Source organism: Paramisgurnus dabryanus, chromosome 3 (assembly GCF_030506205.2).
Source record: "Paramisgurnus dabryanus chromosome 3, PD_genome_1.1, whole genome shotgun sequence".
NCBI classification, from domain to species: Eukaryota; Metazoa; Chordata; class Actinopteri; order Cypriniformes; family Cobitidae; genus Paramisgurnus; species Paramisgurnus dabryanus.
The window spans coordinates 36,187,926-36,209,928 of NC_133339.1; the positions used below are offsets into that span (position 1 = coordinate 36,187,926).

The 22,003-nt window shown below is 35.6% G+C and overlaps 2 protein-coding genes across 6 annotated transcripts; one reads left to right on the forward strand and one right to left on the reverse strand.

Moving 5' to 3' along the window:
• Positions 1-72: 72 nt before the first annotated feature.
• On the forward strand, positions 73-8,294 carry nsmce1 (NSE1 homolog, SMC5-SMC6 complex component). 4 transcript variants are annotated; one of them, XM_065257804.2, is made up of 10 exons: positions 1,017-1,106; positions 1,683-1,815; positions 5,818-5,930; positions 6,057-6,195; positions 6,436-6,557; positions 6,658-6,735; positions 6,817-6,963; positions 7,067-7,183; positions 7,824-7,950; positions 8,046-8,294. In XM_065257804.2, the coding sequence occupies exons 4-10, from the start codon at positions 6,078-6,080 to the stop codon at positions 8,153-8,155; spliced, it is 819 nt and encodes a 272-aa protein (XP_065113876.1). In that variant the 5' UTR covers positions 1,017-1,106; positions 1,683-1,815; positions 5,818-5,930; positions 6,057-6,077; the 3' UTR covers positions 8,156-8,294. The 4 variants fall into 4 exon arrangements, with proteins under 4 accessions (XP_073670133.1, XP_065113876.1, XP_065113836.1 ...); XM_073814032.1 differs by lacking the exons at positions 1,017-1,106; positions 5,818-5,930 and adding an exon at positions 73-310; XM_065257764.2 differs by lacking the exon at positions 5,818-5,930 and having other exon boundaries at positions 1,018-1,106.
• Positions 8,295-8,323: 29 nt separating this feature from the next.
• On the reverse strand, positions 8,324-21,758 carry kdm8 (lysine (K)-specific demethylase 8). Of its 2 annotated transcripts, XM_065257572.2 has the most exons (8): positions 21,570-21,758; positions 16,335-16,394; positions 12,941-13,113; positions 12,712-12,844; positions 10,586-10,633; positions 8,898-9,047; positions 8,719-8,811; positions 8,324-8,615 (listed from the first exon to the last, which is right to left on the reverse strand). In XM_065257572.2, exons 1-8 carry the CDS (start codon positions 21,672-21,674, stop codon positions 8,451-8,453), a joined length of 927 nt encoding a protein of 308 aa, XP_065113644.1. In that variant the 5' UTR covers positions 21,675-21,758; the 3' UTR covers positions 8,324-8,450. The 2 variants fall into 2 exon arrangements, with proteins under 2 accessions (XP_065113644.1, XP_065113591.1); XM_065257519.2 differs by lacking the exons at positions 16,335-16,394; positions 21,570-21,758 and adding an exon at positions 13,534-14,335.
• Positions 21,759-22,003: the final 245 nt, after the last annotated feature.

Genomic DNA, 22,003 nt, shown 5'->3' on the forward strand with positions numbered 1-22,003 from the left:
TGACTCCAGGTCTGGTCGGGAATGTAACATTCACTGTTATACATGCTTTACCACTGATCTCCAGCCTGTTAGCACGGAGGGCAGGGCACCGGGAATTCCATGGAAAAACAGACAGGCTCACGCAGAAGCGAAAGATGAGATAGTGTTATATGATCTTTGTTATAACCAGATGCGCATAATGCTGACGAATATTCAGAGAAAATGTTATGCAAGCACAGTTTTAAATAGGAAGGATGAAGTTATTGCATTATTGAAGAGAATCGCTCTGTTTTCATACCATTAGTTTCACTTCCTCTAGCCCTCTTTGATCGTAAGTAAACATGTAGGGGTGAGTGGGGTAACGCGGGGTTAATTGTAAAGAAGCTAGTTTACATATTTATACGAGGCCGAGCAATCTGTGCTTTTGGGTTTTTTTCTCCTACTGCCAGAAGATGATCTCCTGTGGATTTGTGAAAGTTTTGATGTGTTGTGGTTAATATATTGAACAAAGATTGTTTATGGAAGTACATTTCTTCATCTTATGTTTTTTTTCAGAGTTGGGTGTGTATATCGTCTTGTTACCTAAAACATAACACCATTTTAAAACTGTCAGTACTCCTAGTAACTGATAGCTGAGATTGAAAAAATTTTTACACAGCTGGGTTAGTTGTAACACAGTGTTACAATTAAGACTCATGTATCATGATAATAAAATGTAAACAATGTAAATCTACTATTCATCAAAGTGATAACTGTTAATACAATATTAGAGGGAAAAACTGACAATTATGATATTTTTTGTCATATGTGCACCCCTTTCAAAAAAAAATAAAAAAATAATATATATATATATATATATATATATATATATATATATATATATATATATATATATATATATATATATATAAGGATGGTTAGATAAAGGATCATGGATGGATGAATGTGTGGATATAGGCAAATATATAAACAATATCCACCTTTAGTATTTTATTGAATTGTTTGTTTAAACAAAATTTTCTTGCAGGCCTTCCAGTACACCATCTGTTTGTTATAATTAACCCCACATAAGGGGTAAGTTGTGACATTTGCACTCCTGTCACTTTCGGTGTAATTGTATAATAACGGTAGTAGGTTCCACAAACAATCTTTAAGTGTTCATTAGTAGCAGAAATGTGTGTGTTGATTGTGTAAAAAAATATAAATCTAACTTAAATATAATTTGAATTATAGAGCTAAAGCCAAAAAGCATTACTTTGTGCCCAGCTCTCCATATATATATATATGCCCTATATATAAACCTTTGTCTGATGTTTTTAAAAAAATACAAAGTCTATTGTATTCAAATTCAGTTTATATTATATTACATTACATATATATATATATATATATATATATATATATATATATATATATATAGAAAATGTAGATTAATATTCAAATTTCACCTTGATTTATTTTAGTTAATTTTGTCAAAGTAAAAATTTAGCTATAACTCTTACAAAAATTTACCATGGTTTGACAACAAATTAATCTGGGGTCTCCCAGCTTGGTTTTAGCTGATGTAGCAAGCTGTCTTTACAGAGCTCTGTTGATACAGCTGTTTTTTAAAAATTATATAATTAAGAAAACTTTAAAATGATAAAAGACGTATTAATTTGTTAAAATGTAATAAATACCTATTTTTTTTTTTTATTCAACAGTTTTTCATTAAAAAGGGCTGCTTTCTCAAGTTCTGCAGTGACGACACGGACTGTATCACGTGACCGGAAGTATCGTTTCTGGTGAGACCGCGCGGGTGTTGAACGAAGAAACAGCTCGACAGATTCAAAACAGGTTTGTGAGAATCTGTACTCTACCGCGTAAAACAAAATATGTAGTAGAAATAATATCAAAAACAGCAGCGATAAACGATCAAACAGTCAGACTATGGTGTCGGTCCCATTATAAAGATTGATAATATTGTTACATTTGATTTGCATCTAACATGTGTAGATTCAAGGCTCTTTAACAGAGCTCTCAAGTTTTACCAAAAGTTTGGAGTGTGATGTCAGGAGATGAGCTTCTGGTTGCAAAGCTGTTGGAGTTTTTGACTGAATCAATAATAATTTAATAATAAAATGTCTTTGTTGAAAGGCAATGATTTCGTCCAGGAATCGTAAGATCAAAATGCTTAAAAATGGGTTATATCTACCGCATTCATCGGATCTTGCTCATCCAACTTCCACTCCGTTAAATCCATGTTAGTAATGAACGTGCTTGCAGCGGGATATAACAACACCAGAAACAGCTTCTCGTTTATTTTTGATTGCCTGGTAGGATGCATTGTGTGAACGACATCATTAGGCGCTGCAAAAAAACGACAAGTGGATGACATCAGAGTAACGCGAGAGCGATTTGAAATCCTCCTTCGCAAGATTTCTCGCAGTACCCTGATGTCATCTGCGTGTTGGTTTTTTTGTGGCGCTGCGTTAAGTTGATCACACTAAAAAAACTCGAAGGCAGCAGCTGAACTCGACAAAACTGCCCTGTGTCTAGTCAATTAATTGTATAGCAGGACAATTTATCTCTTACTTCTCAGCGTGAGAAATACAAGGTGTGGTGTCTGAGTGTGTGAACTGACTGAAATGCGTGTGTCTCACGATCAATGCGTGAGACTTGAGAGCCCTGCTTTAAGTTAGCAGCCTGTCATTTAAAATGATCTTCAGTGATGCACAGGTTTGCGTGTAAGTTACGTTACTGTATATTACCACAACCCTCTTACGATAACCAGAATATTCGAGACTGCATCTAGTAAAACATCAATGTTAGAATACGGCAGTAAACGATAAAATGAAATACCAGCCAGCCTACATGTGTCAATTGCATTCCACTTTCTGATATTTATAAATGATTCATAAAAGCCCTGTGTATTGTTAAATGCTTATTATTATACATATAATCTCATAAATGCATTTACAGTCTCCCTATTGTTCGTGTGTACTTACATTTCTGGTTTTCTTACCTGTCGCGCTTAAAGTCTTGCTTAGAAACATTCCAAGCCACCATTAATAGATGTCAAGATGTCAGCAAAACTATTGTTAAACTGTTTTGTAACTGCTGTTTTATTTTCAAAATATTATCTTGGTAATACACCATAAGCTTAAAAATAAGATTCTCTTGCGGCTTGACCCTTGTTGACCCTAAAATATTTAAAGGAAAACACCACCGTTTTTCAATATTTTACTATGTTCTTACCTTAAGTTAGACTAATTAAATGCATGCACTTAATCTGTGTACAGCGCGTTGTGAATGTGTAAGCATTTAGCCTAGCCCCATTCATTCCTTAGGATCCAAACAAGGATAAATTAGAAGCCACCAAGCACTTCCATGTTTTCCTATTTAAAGACTGTTACATGAGTAGTTACACGAGTAAGTATGGTGACACAATATAAAACTTGACGTTTTTTAAGCAGAAAAAAATTTGAACTAAATTGCAGTCGGAAGAGCACTTAGTTTTGCAGCACTTCGACCTCAGGCACAGTAATATTGATGGAAGTTTGAGCGAGAGGGGAGTAGTCAGGAGTGATGATGTTACTACGCGCCAAGGTCGAAGTTCTGTTTCCCAATCCCGGTCCTCGAGTACCCCCTCCCAGAATGTTTTAGATGTCTCCTCATTTAACACACCTGATTTAACTCATCAGCTTGTTAGTTTACCACTCTGGAAGGAGGCTGATGAGTTGAATCATGTTTTGAATAAGGAGACATCGAAAACTTTCTAGGAAGGGGTAGTCGAGGACCAGGGGCCTCATGTATAAAACTCCCAGTGAGCGGAAGATTGTGCGTACGTGCGTCCCGCCCCCATCTCCTCCCCGAAACAACCGTATATGGAGCGTACAACCCTTAGTTTTAATGGGAATAATGTGGTCTGCATATCATTTTAATATGGATTAACGTTACAAAACGCAAGGAACATATCGTAAAAATATATTTTTAAGTTCAAAATAATTAAAAAATGGCAAAATATATATTTGCTGAAATATATTTTGAAATATGTTTACAAAAATATATTTTTCACAAGTAAATACATTTTAAAGCATTAAAAAATATATTTAGCCCTTCATATATTTTAATTCAAGGAAATATATTCACGTCGCATTGGAAGAAAAACTTTGTCACGAACCTGTAAACAAAACAATAGTTAGAAATAGAAATAGTTTCAACTTAAAAAATATACTTTATAAAATTAACTTATTTAGCATATATTTAAAATATACTTTTGGCCAAAGAAATTATTTTTTTAGGCTTATGGGTTTTTATGAAATTATAAAAACAGTGTTTAAACACTGGCATTGTCAAAGTTGATACTGGTTTCACATATGGCCAGACAGGTGTCATTATATTCATAACATTTTTTATATAAAACAAACTCAGAGGGAGATTAAATGTTTTTGACCAGCGGATGGTGGAGATCATTTCGGGTCATGTTCGTCTTTATCTCAGGCGGCAAGTGCATCAATTATACCATTGTAGGCTATGGATTAAGACTGCAATATTACATACCTTATAAAGAATAGGCTGCTATAGGCAAGTAGACGAGCCCAGCATATAAAAGTTTTGCGTTAAGTGTTTCCCATAATAAAACATAAAGACAATGATGTATTATGCAGCGCAGCCTTAAGGCATTAAGATAAAAAAAGTTCAGTAGCTACAAACGAAAAGTTCAGTACAAACCTTAAAAAAGCATATTTACAGGTAAGCAGATGAAACCAGAATATAAAAACCAATGAGTTTAAATACTTGTTAGTGTTTTTCTTATATAAACCTGCATTGTAAAAACGTCTCTTTATATTAGGCTAAACTTTAATTATTAAATGTCCGAGACGAGTGCATTTATTTTTTTCATCATCTTACAGGTTAGTCTATTGTAGCAATGTAGTCACTCGGTTTGTTTCTGTCATTTGGCCTAACTAAATTAAAACTATTATTTTTTTTACAGTTTTGTCTATGATTAGATGATAAAGACTAATACACGAAACATTAGCCTTTAGGGTTTGTTGAGTGAAGAAAAGCTTATTCATGTAGTTCTTTATAGCCTTGCGTTTCAAACACGCAGAAGCGCCCATGACAGATGTGTGGCACTCCATTCACCATAGGCTTCGTCTTTTCAGTAATTTTCATCTGTTAAATATTTGCTACTCATAGGCAGGTGCGACTCCTAGATGCAATTTGAGTGCTGATCTTCATGAATGAAACAGGAATATTAACACTTAATGTGTATAAAAACAAGAACAGAGTTTGTGTTCTTTCACTTCGCTCAAAAAGAGTGCGTACGCACAGTGGAGAGCATCCGTACAGTGCGCACTTATTTACGCCAAGTTTATTTTTTATGAATCTCGATATGTGCGTGGGAAATTGCGTACGCATATTTAGATGCCCATTTTGTGCGTACGCAACGTTTATACATCAGGCCCCAGGATTGGGAAGCACCGAACTAAGTTATCTAGGAATAGATAAATAGTAAGAGTTCTGTATGTGGCAATGACATATTGTGAGCCTCAAACATTATTGGTTCCTACATCTAATGTAAACCTTCTGCATGCAAAAGACAGCCGGAAAACAGACATCAAATATAAATCAAATATAATTTTGTTACAATGCTAAAAACAAAGTTGTTACTGCTGAGTTAGTGTTATATGCTAGTTAATGCTATATGCTAATGTTAGGCTGAAGTTCTACTATTGACGTTACAGTTACATTTTGCAGGTCGATACTAAAAAAAATCTGTACATCTATTAATAATCTCCATTCTCCGAACAATTGATAATTCCTCAAATTACATATCTTTGTCTTATACAGACTCAAACATGAGGTCTATTTACACACACACAGAGCTACTAAAATGAGCTGCTTTGTGAAACAGCCAATCAGAACAGAGCTCAACATTATTATTCATGACTCTCTTAAATAAGGTAATATTAGATAATTTTATATTAAAAAAACAAACCTCTTTCCAAGCTTAATCTCATGTTTGCCCAATGTTGGCAAGTTTGAACAGTTTTGTTAATCAGAAGACATTTTCTCCATTATTTCTTCAGCTTGAAAGAAGGTGATCAAAAATGTCTCGTCAAATGGGAGACAGTCACAGACGATTTTTACAAACCATGATGATGAATGGCATAATCAGTGCTTCACAAGCAAAGGCATTACACCGACACTGCTGCGAGACTCATGGAGGTATGCATGCAGTGTGGGAATTTTTGTGTCTGATTTTTTTAATTTTGTGTCTGATTTTTGTGTTACATATTATCGGATTAAGCTCATGTTCCTGTAGCTGAGTTGGTAGAGCATTGTGTTTAGATTGCAAGTGAGCAAATAAGAATGCATGCCTTGAATGCTTTTTAAGTCACTTTCTGCCAAATGTCTAAATCCAAACTTTCTGACAACTGTACGTAAAACCCTGTCTTACAATTACAGCACATTATGCTCAAGACAGATTAGACGAATTCATTGACATCATTAACACCCATCTACAGCCCATGTTTATCAACATCAGAAAGGGCATGTCAGAAGAGGATGGAATGCAGTATTTTGCCTTGGTTAGTATAAATCTGTTTCCTGGCCTTTACTGTTTACTTACTGTTAATCATTTGTTTTATTCATAAAAGAAATTACAAATATAAGTCGTATGTTATTCAGGTCAACATGGCACAGACCGACATAACAAGAATGGCATCAGATTACGCGGACAACGAGCTCGAACTTTTCCGAAAAACGGTATGTATAACACGTAACATGGTTTGTTTAAAACGTTTAAAATAAAGACGTTATATAACTGTATGTTGTTTTTGTCTTCAGATGGATTTGATTGTAGACTCGGAGAGTGGGTCTGCTTCATCCACCGATATTTTAAATTGTGCCGACAGCCTGCAGACTAAAAAGTTGAAGAAGAAAGAAACTGAGCATGTTTTAACTAAGTTTGTTGAGGACAAGTGGTTAATCGAGGTGCGTTTTCAAATTCATCTGCATTTTAAGTGCTAAATTGCTATAAATCTTTGCCTTCTAAAACAGTTTATTCAATATTATTTCTGTCGTGGTTCTGGTTTAGAAACACGGTGAATACACACTGAGTGTCCGCTGCATAATCGAGATGGAACAGTACATGCGTGCGGTCTACCAGGATCTCATCAAAGTGTGTAATGTGTGTCACAGCATTGCCCTGCAGGTACGGACATAAAAACGACGCTTAAAAAAAAAAAAATAAAGACTTAAAGGGATAGTTGACCGAAAATTCTGTCATTATTTACCCTCAAGTTGACATCCCAAACCTGTATTAGTTTCTTTGTTCTGCTAAACACAAAGATATTTAGAAAAATGCCAATAACTAAACCGATCAGTGGAACCATTCACATAGTATTATATTCTACTATGGATGAATGGTGCCCCAGATCTGCTTGGTTACAAACATTCTTCAAATTGCCTTCTTTTGTATTCATGTAAATGATGACAACATTTTCCAGTAAACTATTCCTTTAAGAGTATTCCGATTAAAATAAAATTTGGCTCCCCTTCTGATGTAAGAAGGGGATAATACTGCCCTCTAATCTGCACTATCCATTTAATGCAGAGATTAGCTTATTTGCATTTTAAATGACACCCAAAATGACACATTTTTGTTCACACCTATAAAGTGGCAATTTTAACATGCTATAATAAATTATCTATGTAATATATTCACATATGTACTTTGGGGACACCAAAGATTTATTTTCCATCAAAAAAAAAGTCTTCTGAAATTTCCCCTTTAAATGTGGGAAACTGCAAACAAATATTTTTTTTTTTAAATTCATTTTATTATCATTCAGGGTCAAATGTGTGAAAATCCAGGGTGTGGGATCAAAATGCACATCCCATGTGTTGCTCGGTATTTTAAAGCACGCACTGATCCTCGCTGCCCTACGTGCAATGATTTCTGGCCTCATGAGATTCCAGGTATACTCCACTAATCCTACAGTAGAAGTGTATGAACTGCTGCAAAAAGGTTAGATAAAAAAAAAGGTTGTCTAATCTCTTATTTTAATTTGCAGAAATACCGCGTTCCCAGTCACAGGGCTCACAAAGTCTGTCTTCATCAGCCAAAGAGAACACAGCCCCCACACCTTCTACATCAGCAACACGACGGTCAAGAAGGTCCTGATCTCAATGCTTGCCGTACAGCGTTGCTTTTTCTAATATTTAAATTGCATTCTTCTTGAGTCCAAGATATTGTTATTAAAGAACGACTAAGTAGTCATTATGTTCTTGTTGGAATTCTAAAACATATTTTATATTAAAGAATTTGCACAATTTTTTTTTTTTTATTAAGGTAATTTCAAGACAATAACATTTGACCTTGAAACTCTGTATATACCATTTAGCATTTGCTCTAATAAATGCAGGACAAATTCAAACAACAGTAAATGTCTGTCAAGCTGTTTATTTCTGTACACATATCAAGACCACCAGAAACTAACAGAAAAGCTGAGCTCTAGAGAGCGCACGTAATGCCAGTGTTGGACAGGAATGAAGAGGACATCTCCAGGCTGGAGTACACATTCCTGATATGAGGCTTTAGAGAAGTCTGGGAACCTCACCAAATCTGGATTCTCCACCTCCACCTAGTTGGGGGGTCAAAAAACGCCCTAAGTAATTTGTAATGTGTAGGTTTATTTAAAAACTAAGTCGTCATGAAGTAAGGCTACAATGATAAACAAGTAGTACCTGACTGGTGTTGTGCAGTAGCTGCGACTCGTGTGGATACAGATTTTTTGTTTCGTCTGGACTGTACAGACGTATATATTTCCTTCCAACCACCTGTCAAAAAAACATGCAGTGAGACAGGAAAAACCTAAAAGCTTTGCTGCTCACTATTAAATGCCAAATTAAAATGTTTGCTTTACCTGTGCCAGAAAGTTTTGTTGTGGATCCTGATGGAGAGGAGAAACTGTCCCTTCAGGCCCAAACCAGGCATTAATCGTGATGTCGTCTTCATCTCCATCTCCAAGACAACAATAGTCTGGAATGCGAATATCTTCTTTCAGCTCTGGAATCTAATTAAGTATATCAAAGTTATTGCTTTTCACAAATACACAAGCCATCTTACAATTATAATAAGACGGAGGTATCGAACTAAATGCAGAATACGAATTTCATTGTTGTGAGTGTGTCAACATACTGTAGTGTATATAAAACAATAAAACTCTTAAATCTTAAAATACAACAGTAGAATACAACATTTCTTTAGACAGATCTATTTTTGTGACATCTTTCACGGATACAATCTTGGGTGTGATGTTAGATATCAATCTGTCATTGGATAGTCACGTTTCCAAGGTGTGTCACAAGAGCATTCTTCCATCTCAGTAATACCTAAAAATTGTGGCTTCACATGCGGAGAAGCCTGTTTACATGTTTATGACTTCATGAATGTATTCTTTCCTGGTGGGTATCCTAGCTATTGAATAAACTTAAGCTAGCTCAAAACACATCATGCAAACTAAATAAAAGAATTATGCCATCATATAAGCCCAATTTTATCATCACTACACTGACTGCTTATTCGATTTCATACATATTACTTATTACATATTAAAAAATTGCTAATAACTTTTAAAGTATTAAATGGTCTAGTGCCTCATTGTCTTTGTGAGCTCCTATCAGATTACGATCTACTGCATACAATGTGATGACACAATTTTGTGCCACCTTGCAAAGGCAAACCAAAATCGAATAATATGAGACAGACTAATTTAATAATGTTTTCATTAAACAAAAGTTAAGCAACCTGGAATTTATATTATCTCATAACTCAGTTAGCAGTATCCATCCTCAGTTTAGTTGCAGCAGTGTTAGGTTAATGTGCCAGAGAATTGACCCTAACGGTTGAATTTGGTTTCTCCTAAAAATAGTTTTTTTCTACACTTTTGGTTCCCTATAATTTCGCCACTGATCTACTCACTGTGAGACTGCTGAGATAAGATACTTTGCTAATTTCCTCTTTTAATATAATTGTCTGACTGCAACTTATAGACCGTTCAGTATTTAATATAAGCTCAATTTTGTAAATTTTATGGCATTATTGCAAAATCTTCCTGTTGTCTATTTCCATGTAACCTGGACTGGCATGTCCGGTTTAATATGATACCTGTCATCTATCATGCCAAGAGATTAAATGCCTCAGTCTCAGAAAAATCTTCATACATTGTCTTTTTTCAAAAGGTCTACTTTTTCACGCTATGTTCACACCTATGATGATTCCAATGCATTGGAATTTAAGTTCACTTCTGCGTTTCTTTGCCCCATTTGGCACTTAAGAGTTTCGTGATGGGTTTATCTCTGGGTGCGTCTCAATACACTCAACGTTTCCTTGGTCCTATGTATTCCAGGCCTAAGAACATTGCACTTACAAGGAGGTGAGAATGAGGAAGGGTTCAGAGGAGCTCAGAATGGCAAAATACCTTTGTCATGTTCAAGAAAGATAGAAATCAAGTAGTTCCTCATTTTTTTCAACTGCACAACAATTTCTACAGAGTGAACGGGCTTCTTTATGAAAATTTAAGAAACACTTATGTCATGGCAAACAACCAACCTGATCAAACAGCTGATGCTGAGCCAGATATCCCACTCCATTCTCCCCCTACAGGAAAGACAACGATGAAAAGTTACAGAAAAACAAATCTACTCTAGCCAATAAAATTATATTAAACACTGAATTTATTAAGCAAATATTTCTGCTTCTGAAACATTTTTGCTTCATACAGTAGCTACAGTTAAATCAAAAATAATTCAGACACCAGATATATATTTTTTTACTAGTGGGTGCAGGACACTAGAGTCAATTGAAAATAGCAATATACCCAAAAATGCTTCATGTAGTGGCCTACTAGTAACATTTATAAAAATTTCAGAGCCAAAAATATTTAGACACTTTGACCTGACCATGTTTTTCTTAAAGGAATAGTCTACTCTTTTGCCATATTAAACTATGTTATTACCTCATCCTAGACGAATTAATACATACCTATCTTTTTTCAATGCGTGCACTGTACAGCGCGTTGTGAATGTGTTAGCATTTAGCCTAGCCCCATTTTATTTCTATGGTACCAAAAAAAAGTTTTATTTTGTGGCACCATACTTACTAGTATAACTCCTCAGTCTTTAAATAGGGAAAACATGGAAGTGTTTGGTGGCTTCCCTGTTTGGTACCATAGGAATGAATGGGGCTAGGCTAAATGCTAACACATTCATGATGCGCTGTACAGTGCACGCATTGAAAAAAGATAGATATGTATTAATCTAGGTTGAGGTAATAACATAGTTTAATATGGCAAAAGGGTAGACTATTTTCTTTAAAGAGGACATTTCACAAGACTTTTAAGATGTAAAATAAATCTTTGGTGTCCCCAGAATATGTATGTGAAGTTTTAGCTCAAAATACCATATGGATAATTTATTATAGCATGTTAAAATTGCCACCTTGTAGGTGTGAGCAAAAATGTGCCGTTTTGGGTGTGTCCTTTAAAATGCAAATTAGCTCATTTCTGCACTAAATGGCAGTGTCGTGGTTGGACAGTGCAGATTAAGGGGTGGTATTATTATAATAAGATCCCCTTCTGACAACACAAGTGAGCCAGATTTTTCACATGGTTGCAGAGAATGGTTTACCAAAACACATTTTCTAGGTTGATAGAAGCACTGGGGACCCAATTATAAATTTTCATGATATGTCCCTTTAAGAGCTTTTTCTTAAATTGCTAATTTCACCTTTTTACACCACAAACTGAACAAAATTAAGCATTTTTTGTTAAATGGTTGACCTAAATTGGTATCTATTAATTGTGTACTTACTGTACATTTAAAAGCTGACAGCTATTCAACAAAATTCATTTGTGAGAGAGTCTAACAGAAGAATGGCTAAAACCAGTGCAATATCTTTTCATATTTTATACTTTTCATATTTTATTAACATTAAACTATAGCGAAAAACTTTGATGATGTGAGAAATGTTGAAAGTGTCTGAATAAATGTCAGTTTAACTGTACGTTTTGTTATTGTAGCAGCTACATTTTCAAGCAAATTTTTATTAAATACACTGCAAAAAAATTATTTAGTAATGATCTTACTTAGTATTTTTGTTTTCAGTACAAGTATCTAGAAATTCTTAAATCAAGATGCATTTTCTTGATGAGCAAAATGACACAAGAAAATAAATTAGTTTAAGCACAAATTGCAACAAGTACTGCAAACAAGAAAAAAATACTAAGTTAGATTTCTTTTTTTTACAGTGTAGACATTTTATGTTATCTAGTAACAGTTTATGTAAAAGCAATAAGGCACTTGAGGGTTGAATGTATGTGGTCTATGACCGTGGTTCCCAAACATTTTCAGCGTGTGGCCCCCCTTGTGTACGGTACATTCCTTTGCGGCCCCCCAAAGAAAATTTGTGACAAAAAACTGTTCTAAAACTCAACATTTTAATAAAAAAAACATTAAATTATACAAAAAAGTTGTGCTTTTGGTTAGTAGCCTTATTTTTTTAGGTTTAATTACACAGAATTCATGATAAATTTATGTATTTCATAAAATTTCATAAAACTGGGGCCCCCCTGGCACCATCACGCGGCCCCTAGTTTGAAAACCACTGGTCTATGACAGTATTGTAATAAAACAGTATAGCACAGCTTTATGTACTTAATTGCAAAAGAGGCATCTTACTGTTCCTAAAATGTAGCTGTCTATGAATTCATTCACTGTAATGAGCTTCTGTGACCACTCTTCATCCGTGTACTTGGATCCCACTTCAATGGGAACCGTCCGACAGCCGGCGACACTTCGCAAGTAGTCTATGCTTGGAGAGAGAGAGTAAACAGTAGTGAACAAATAAATGAAATCTCATTAGCACAAAGCAAAAAACAAACAAACAAACAAACATGTGTAACAGTACCTCCATGGATGCTCTGTGAGGGCCGGCCAGTGGTCAATTATTCCCTCTATGATGACAGGCTTTTGAGGATTCAGGAAATCTGATCTAAAGCGCTCCAGTGACGGACATTGAATCCTAAGTACTGCTTGAGCTGGGTTTATCACAGGCTCGGACACACACTCCTGTTTTGTTTTCTGTTTTGGAAAAAGCTTTGTAAGGGAACATGCTGTAAAGGTGCACTCACTTGTACAACAAATTACATAGGCACTGTAGGTAGCACAACTTGTTTTAGACAAGCGGGACTATTGTTCCTGAATCAGCTTTTTTTGTTAGCCCCAGTTCAATGTTCAGAGGGAAATATTGGGCTCATATAAACCCCCCAAATGGCAAACTTAATAATAAAATCTGACTTGTTGATGTGAATGTTACTACAGGGCAAACACAAGGATGTTGTTTCAGGAAGTGAATGTCCCCATGTCCTGTTTGAGTAAATCAAATGCATAATTTTCACAATTCTCACAATTTGGGCAACAGCAAAACCGCATTATATTTCTACGTAAACAGAAGTCACAGAAATTACTTTACGATCAAAAAAGCAGAAATGACCACTTCACCTTAAAACAGGGTTCATCACTGTTCTCTATTTTGTTTGGACTTTTTAATTTCATTTTATTCCTTAAAATACCAACAAGTCTTTGCAAAATGTTGTCCATGATGGCTGCTCCCATTAACAAACCCATATCACATATCTTAATGGCTTCTTTGATGGTGGCATGTGATGGGTTTCCATGACATAAACTTAAGACTTTAAAGAGGCAGCCGTAAGAGTACATCCGCCTCCACTCCTTGTCAACATCTCTCCATGTCCCCGTGTTAAGTTTTTCCCAGGAGTAATCTATGATGATCTGAGCCGTTTCAACAGAAGCTGGAATATCTGAGGTACTGTACAGCTGATCTCGGGACAGTTCGACAACCTCCAACACACTGGGTTCAATCTTTTCACTAAACTCAATAGTAAATTCAGCACTGGTCGAGGGCAAAATAGCGTGCACATCAGTCCACGTTTGAGCCATAAGAGAAAGCAAACTGTATATCACTCGTTACTTATTTCTGATAGATGATCTGCTAAAAATATAAATAGAAACACACGATCCTCTAACGTGCATATAGTAAAATATATTGCCGCCAAATATTTTACATGTTAGTGACCGTAACAGTTCATATTTAACATGCCACACGTACTTTAAATGAGAAACGTATAATTATTGTACACGAAACAACCGTTAAAGCGAAAAACACGAGAAACATTTACCGCTGCACAAAGTTGAACGTTTCGTCTCGTTTTAATGTCCGACCAGAAACACTGATCAGAAACACAACGTTCCGCTTTCGGCAATGATCATGGAGGCACCCCCAGTAAATAAATCCCAGGATACAAAAATCTACCAAGTAAACACATTTTATCCAAAACGCAAAGCAACAGGAGAAGAAGAAGAAAAAGAAGAAAAAGAAGAAGAATAAACCAAGTTTGTCATACACATACCGAGTTATTACAATCAACATGCTAATTAAAAAGGAATGACTGTAGGCTACAATTAATTCTCCACAGTAAGTATTCATCTATAAAAAATAGTTTCAGGCTTTGAATCAAGATTTTTTATTGCATATGAACAACAGAGATATAACATTTCATTGCACATAAATGCCATAAACACAGTTAAATAATACATACAAAGAAAACGGATAACAAAGGTAGCCAGCCCTGCCGAAAAATCCAGCTTAAACCAGCATATGCTGGTAGCTTGTTTTAGCTGGTTTAAGGTGGCAGTAGCTGGTCCTCCCAGCCTGACCAGCTAGACCAGCATAAAAAGTGACCAAAACACAGCTAGACCAGCTTAAAAAGTGACCAAAACACAGCTAGACCAGCTTGCTACACCAGCAAAACCAGCTTATACCAAGCTGGGAGACCAGCTTAAACCAGCTCACCATCTCATGCTGGTCTTAGCAGGATTTTTTGTAGGGAGAGGAAACAACCCATTCTGCAAAAAAGAAATTTCTCTGGCCAAAAATATATTTTATATGCTAATTTAATGCCCATTTGACAATTTTTTTTTGAATTTGGAAATATATTTAGTTTTAACCTTCATATCAAAACCTTTCAAAATGTATTTCAAGGGGAAGCAAAAACATTTCTAATTTTACATCACATATGGCAGTTTTTTCAAATTTTACATATGGCAGTTTTTTCCCCGAAATATATTTGAAATATATGCTAAATACAAGTTAATTTTGTAAAGAATATTTTTGAAGTTTAAATATATTCAATTTGAACCTTTTTTTAAACTTTGTAACATAGTTTTTCTTCCAATACTACGTAAATATTTTTCTTTGGATGAAATATATGGAGGGCAATATAAAAAATACATAAAAAATATATTTGAATTTAAATTCTATTTATTTTTAAAATATATTTCAAAATTTAAAAAAACGCCAAAAAATGCATCGGTAAAAATATGTTTTTGTAATCATATTCCAAAATATATTTCAGCAAATATATTTTTGGCCATTTTTTGTATACTTAAAAATATATAAAAATATATATTTTTGCCATATGGGAAAAACAAACAAATGCCCCCACAAATGATTAAATATAATGCAATTTAATTGTCTGTTTCAATTTTGCAGATAATATTAGAAGTCAACTTTGCATCAAGATTTTTCTACTTATATTATTACACTTAAACTTTGGTATATTTATCATTGTTTAAAGGAACACGCCAACATTTTGGGAAATTTAGCACCGTGTACAAAAATAAGGTAATATGAGACACAGCCATCTTTTAACAGTATATGGGAACTATATTCTCAGAAGGCGAAGCACTGCTACTTGGGCGGAGTGATTTGCTCGCAGCACCCGAGAAACCCCCTGGTGAGGAGCAGAGAGTTCGGTCAGAGTTGTGCAAATCACTCCGCCCAAGTAGCAGTGCTTCGTCTTCAGAGAATATAGTTCCCTGTATGTATACTGTTAAAAGATAGATGTGTCTCATATGACCTTTTTATTTGTACACAGTGTGACTATACAAATCACAACACATAAATAGGAAAATGTTTGCGTTATTTTGTCACTTATTGGGAGCAGTATGCTAGCTGGAGCCATTCACTTCCAGACTTTGTGCTAAGCTAAGCTAGCGGGGGCTGCGTCAGACAGAGTTTACAGCACGCATGGAGATGAGAAAGGTATGTATGGACTTATCTAACTCTGGGGGATACGGTGAATAAGCTAAATTCCCAAAATGTGGGTGAGTTCCTTTAAATTAAGCCAACAAAACTATGTAAACCAAACTATGTATTGTAGACAAATCTAAACAAATGTTTTCATAATAAATTTGTCTCATATTTATTAGGGATAACTGACCAAGTAGACACTGCTGGCACCGATGGCAGTCTTCACAGCTAACCGTAAGTAGATTGTCCCCTGTACACACATACATTGTGAATAAAGTTGTAAAATACACAAATAAACTAAAATTCCTAAAGATCCTTTCATCACCTCTTAATAAAACAAAACAAACTGAGAGCCCAGCGTGAACCATATAAGGTTTAAACTGAGATGCACTGGGACCGGATAAACAATTATCTAAAACAGTAAGACTGCAGACATATTATACATTTTCAGGAAAAATAATACAGGACAACATTAGGAATAAGAACGATTAGGTCTTCTACTAATCTGTTCACATAACCCTCCGCTGCTGAGTCACCTGTTTATAAGCTCTGCCATTTGATTGGATGCTGCACATTTAATACAACTGTATCTTAAAGACCAGCATCGCTGCAGAAGTGGGATGTAATATGGAGTAATATTTACCGCTAGAACTGGGAAGAACATTTTGATGTGATCATCTGTTTTGTGTAGTACTTTTATTATAGAGGGTTTGTAATTTACCCTTGATTTTTTCCTCATGGCCATTGAGCAGACCGCTCTGTGGAAAAGAGCCAGCTGTTGACGAATCAGATGTTGGTGCAGCTAGATGATCTGTGAAGGGCTTGTTTGTGGTGCAGACTGAAGTTTTACATGAGATTTTAATGGTGGTGAGCGCTGTGGTTGCCATATGTTGTTTTAATAATCAGTGAATAAAATGGAGCTGTACCAAGTATGTACAGTATAAGATGCTACTTTTATATATAGGATAGAAATTAATAATTACCACATTCAAATACAAATCACACCTAAGTACTTCAAATTATAATGAATTAGGCAGCAATACCATTTGTACAAAACTTTGAATAACTTCTCACTGTCAAAGTTCACAGATCATTCAAGGCTGTCACATTGCAGAAGCCTGTATCAGCTCAATGAGAAAAAACCCTTCAAAAATATAAAATAATGGAAAGGAGATATAAAGGCACACTTCAAACGTAAAACTCGTGTTCCTACTGTGTCTTTGTATGTATAAGACACAAAGCCTTTGCTTCAGGGTGCGTGCTACACAGCTTGAGATCTCTTTAAGCACTTTTACATTTGACATTCTGGATGAAAAGTGAACTCAAGTCACAGTGGCAGAATCTTCACATTAAATCTTTACGACTTTCTTGATCCCCTCATGTTGGTTACATTTTCTAGCCTTAAGCCAAGATATTGGTAGTAGTTATGCATATAATACATATAAATTATCAATATTTATGTTAAGAGATATAGATTGATTAAATGTTTCAGATGTAATTTTTCAGATAGTCAAAAATGGTCCCTAGTTGTTACTGAGGCAGTGCCCTTTCAAAAAGTACACTTTTGCACTTCATATTAGTACCTCAACAGCAAATATTGATTCCAAATGTACACACATCTGTATCTAGATGATGCAAATTAGGACATTTTAAAGGGTACTGCCCCAGGGTGATAGATTTTTTGGACTATGGGACCATTGTTTGACCATTTATTCAGTGTACACCACATACAGTACAGATACAGATCGTCTGATTATTAACATTAGGTTTTTTTCAAAAAAAAATTTTTTAGTACAGATTTACCCTTCCTTGCATTGTTAGTTACATCCCAAATTTTAGGCTTTGCCATTGGTTAAACCAGTGTTACTGTCTCAGGCTTACTTAACCAGTCACACTCTAAAAAAAAGACCTTTAAAAAACGCTGGTATTTTTAATGGGAAACACGATGCATCGATGCACAGCCCTAATATTGTGTAAAGATAGGCATAACAGGGTTTCCCGCAGAAAATGTGTTAGTCAAGGTGGTAGGGTTGGGCGGGTGGGCGGGGCCAAGGGCGTGGAAATCAAAGGGGCGTGGCGTATGCATCATGTTGAAAATTAACATATTTTAATAAAATAAATAAATAAAATATTTATTTTTAAAACACTCAAATAAAACTTAATTTTGAAGAAACCATAACAAAAAATGAACACATACTATATTATTAATGAATTTTAAAGGAGACATATCATGCTAAATCCACTTTCTTGGCTCTTAAATGCAATTTGTTGTATATTTGTAGTGTTTATAAGTGCATAAAAGTTGAAATTAGTCTCTTCAGGTGCTTTGTTGATATCTTTATATTCTGTTTTGGTCATATTTTCCAACCGGTTCTGATTTTTCTGTTATCTATTACGTTTTTTGAACAATTACGTCACAGTATTTGCAGCGGAACTGCTAAATAAGGACATCGACTTCCAGCCCAACACTACGAGCAATCCGCCATTTTATATTACTCGCTGCGATATTGTAGTCCAAGCTCAAGGATGCAGAAGTTACGAGAGCGTAAGAAATGTACTCACATCTGTGGGTAAAGTCATTTTTGTGTGCCCGAGGCACTTTAAGGATAACTACTTCACCAATCTCCGCCAGTATAAAGAAGGATTTGCCGATAGACTTCGTCTGATTGAGGGGTCAATTACTTCTATCTTTGGAGACGACGAGCAGAGCACTTCGGTAAGCAGTTTATAACTTAAAGTAAAAAAGTAAAGTACATGGTGGTCATGGTTTAGCAGTGCTGTTTCTCACTCCGAAGGCTGCAGCCTGCGGAGATCGCTTTTGGGCATCAAGCCTGGTTTAAGTTAACTGAGCATCACATTTGCAAGTCATGAGCATATTACAACAACTTACGATTAACTAAGAATAATAGTAAACTTTGTAATTGTTAATATTCTGAAATAAGACCGTCTTGATGACGTATGCAGCCTAGATATGCAACCTCCGGAGGCTGCAGCCTCACACCATTGCGATACCTCCATATGAAGACGTTGTTCTGCAGGTTCGTCATCTTCATTTTCCTCTCAGTCCGTTTCCGACTCTGGCGCGAACATATAAGGCTGGATGGACAAGTCTTCCGTTGTTGACATTTTGTGAATAACGAGTAAATAAAAAGTTTCTGTGCCGCTAGATAATCGTATCTCTGCTATAAAACTACAAAAATGGCCGAACGGGGTGGAGTTTAACCGAGTGTCACCTCTGCAACCTGGAGAGGGGGCAGGGTATGACGTGCATTTAAAAAGACAGTACCAAAACGAGTTGCTCTCAGATGCACATCAGAAAAGGGGTAGAAAGGGGGCCTGTGGGGCTATAATAATGAGGAATTCAGACCCAAGCATTGCAGTTTCGCTTTACATAGACCACAAATAGATGATTTATATGTAAAAAGGACAGATTTAAAAGCATGATATGTCTGCTTTAATGTTTTTAACAGATACCTCTAATTGGAATAGCTGCGTGATGAAGTGAAACTAAAGGGTTAATAAACACAAACTAAAGCAGATGTTGTAGATCCTCTGGCGAACGATGATAGATAGCGCAAAAATGGTTAAAACTGATTATTTCCCACTATCAATTACATTATCTTAAAGCAGTGTAACTGTAGCATATAAATAATGCACATGAATAAAGTGAGCAAGAGCGCTCAACAATTATATCTAATCAACAGGCACGTGAAACCTTAGCAGGTTGATTAAACAACAAAATCACCAACTAACTTACTTTAAAATTAGAAGAACTATAGACTAATACAATAACAGGCTTAAAAAAAAAGTCCACTTACAGTTCTCACGAACACGTGTTTTATCAACTGGCTATCCTCCAGACATGACGGAGCACGTCTAATCTCATGTCGGCCGTCTGGTGCTCGTGCACGCTCGCGGTGTGAAGCATGTCCGTGTATCAAGATGGCGGCTCGAACTCTGCGCTGGCTTCACCTCACTCGGTTACGTCAAGCGTTCTATGCGCAATCCAGTCATTCATATAGATCAGTGTGGTAAACACACAGCAGTAAGTGACCATAGACTTCCATAGTAGGAATAAAAAATATGATGGAATTTAATGGGTACCATCAACTGTGTGCTTACCATCATTTATCAAAATATTTTCTTCATCATTTATCACAAAGCTTCCAAAATATTTTTTCCTACTATGGAAGTCAATGGTCACTTACTGCTGTGTGTTTACCATCATTTCTCAAAATATCTTCTTTTGTGTTCATCAGAAAAAAAATAATTCATACTGGTTTAGAACAACATGAGGATGAGAAAATGATGACAGAATTTTCATTTTAAAGTGAATTATCCCTTTAAGGTACCAATATGCACCTTTTAGGTCCAAAAGTGTACTTATTAAAAAGGTACCGCCCCGTTAACAACTTTTATTCTTTATTGTACCTTTATTTCTGAGAGTGTGAATAAAGATGCTTAAACAAACCTGATAATGTTTAGAAAGCAGCACATTACCCAGCAAGCAATAGCCGTCATTTTATTACATGATGTTTTTGCTTATATAACTTGTGAGACTTCCTACATGTAAGCAAAGTCAACAGTGATTACAAGGGGTTTGGTTTCATTTATTTATTTACTTTATTTCATTTTTTGGGGGCTATGCTTAGACGTCTATTACATTTTCACTGACAGCCCAAATTTTGCCTTGTTTTAGCATAGACGTCTAGGCTGTGTTTGATTATAAGATGTCTTGAAAACGCTAGATAGAAGAAATCATTTAAAAATTAACACTTTTATGTGCTTTTCTCGAACCAGATTAACACACCAGAGGCATATTTGTTTATTGAATCAACAAACAACCTTCATAAGGTCTGTCTCCTGCGATCAATAGACAAGGTCAAGATGTGACATGAATGATGCCTGATAATATGTACTAAAATGTAAAACAGGATGAATTATTGATTGTTGTTTTGCCATTGCTGTGTTAATAATACCACATTTGTTTTGGGGAATGGCCGTAGCTTGTCAGACATAAGCTTGTGTGAGATCTGGTTATTTGTGTTCTATTTATAATACAGTATTAGTTGTGGTGTTATGAAAGAGTATAGACAAAAATTGGTCATAAACAAGTATTTAAAACATTCCAGTTATTAAATTTTTGTTTTTGTCAAAAACATTTTGCGAACTTACAGAAATGTTCTGCGATGTTGCACCACAAGGTCTGCAATAGGAAATGCTTATTGCAATCCCATGTGGTCGACATTCTAGAGAAATTTCTAACCTCGCATGTACCTGCGGTGAGTGTTTTTGCTTATTGTTGCGGTCTGTGGTAAACATGAATCGTTGTGTGTTGCAGACACTGTACTTGTTTAGTCCTGTTTTGGAGCAGGTTGGACTGGCTCTGCTGGAAAGGAGAATGTATTATTCAAATGTGACTCACACTGTGGGGAGGTGTTGTGTTGAAGGTCGAGGGGCTGATGATGATGATGATGCCCGTCCGTAGGCTGTCAACACTCACATCACCCGCTGGCACGTTCCCAAGCATACTTCAGCAATTCACCCTTTTCTGCTTCAGCCCCTTCCTGCAGGGCAGGCCAGGTTCAGCCACCTGGATTGGTGTTGTTGGCACCGCTTTTTTGCTGAAGATGACAATGTTTTATAAAAATATGGTTGTTAATGCAATGGTGATATTAAAAATTACTGCCTTTTCACTGAAATACTAAATTTATGAGGTGCACATACATGAGAGCTTGTAAGGAAAGTGTTTTATGTAGCATATTTGTATTGTACCTAACCTCAGCTGTAATAGCATCTGTATTGCATTAATCTGAAAAAAAACCAATCAGAATCTCAGGCCAATTTGCACGTATTATA

Coding starts and splice junctions, on each gene's coding strand:
- nsmce1 (XM_073814032.1), top strand. CDS start 6,078: ATGTCTCGTCAAATGGGAGACAGTCACAGACGATTTTTACAAACCATG. Junction 6,558..6,657: donor GAATGCAGTATTTTGCCTTG/GTTAGTATAAAT, acceptor TATGTTATTCAG/GTCAACATGGCACAGACCGA. Junction 7,951..8,045: donor CTGGCCTCATGAGATTCCAG/GTATACTCCACT, acceptor TTTAATTTGCAG/AAATACCGCGTTCCCAGTCA.
- kdm8 (XM_065257519.2), bottom strand. CDS start 13,992: ATGGCTCAAACGTGGACTGATGTGCACGCTATTTTGCCCTCGACCAGT. Junction 13,114..13,533: donor GTGATGAACCCTGTTTTAAG/GTGAAGTGGTCA, acceptor TTTCCAAAACAG/AAAACAAAACAGGAGTGTGT. Junction 8,812..8,897: donor AACAAAACTTTCTGGCACAG/GTAAAGCAAACA, acceptor TTTTTTTGACAG/GTGGTTGGAAGGAAATATAT.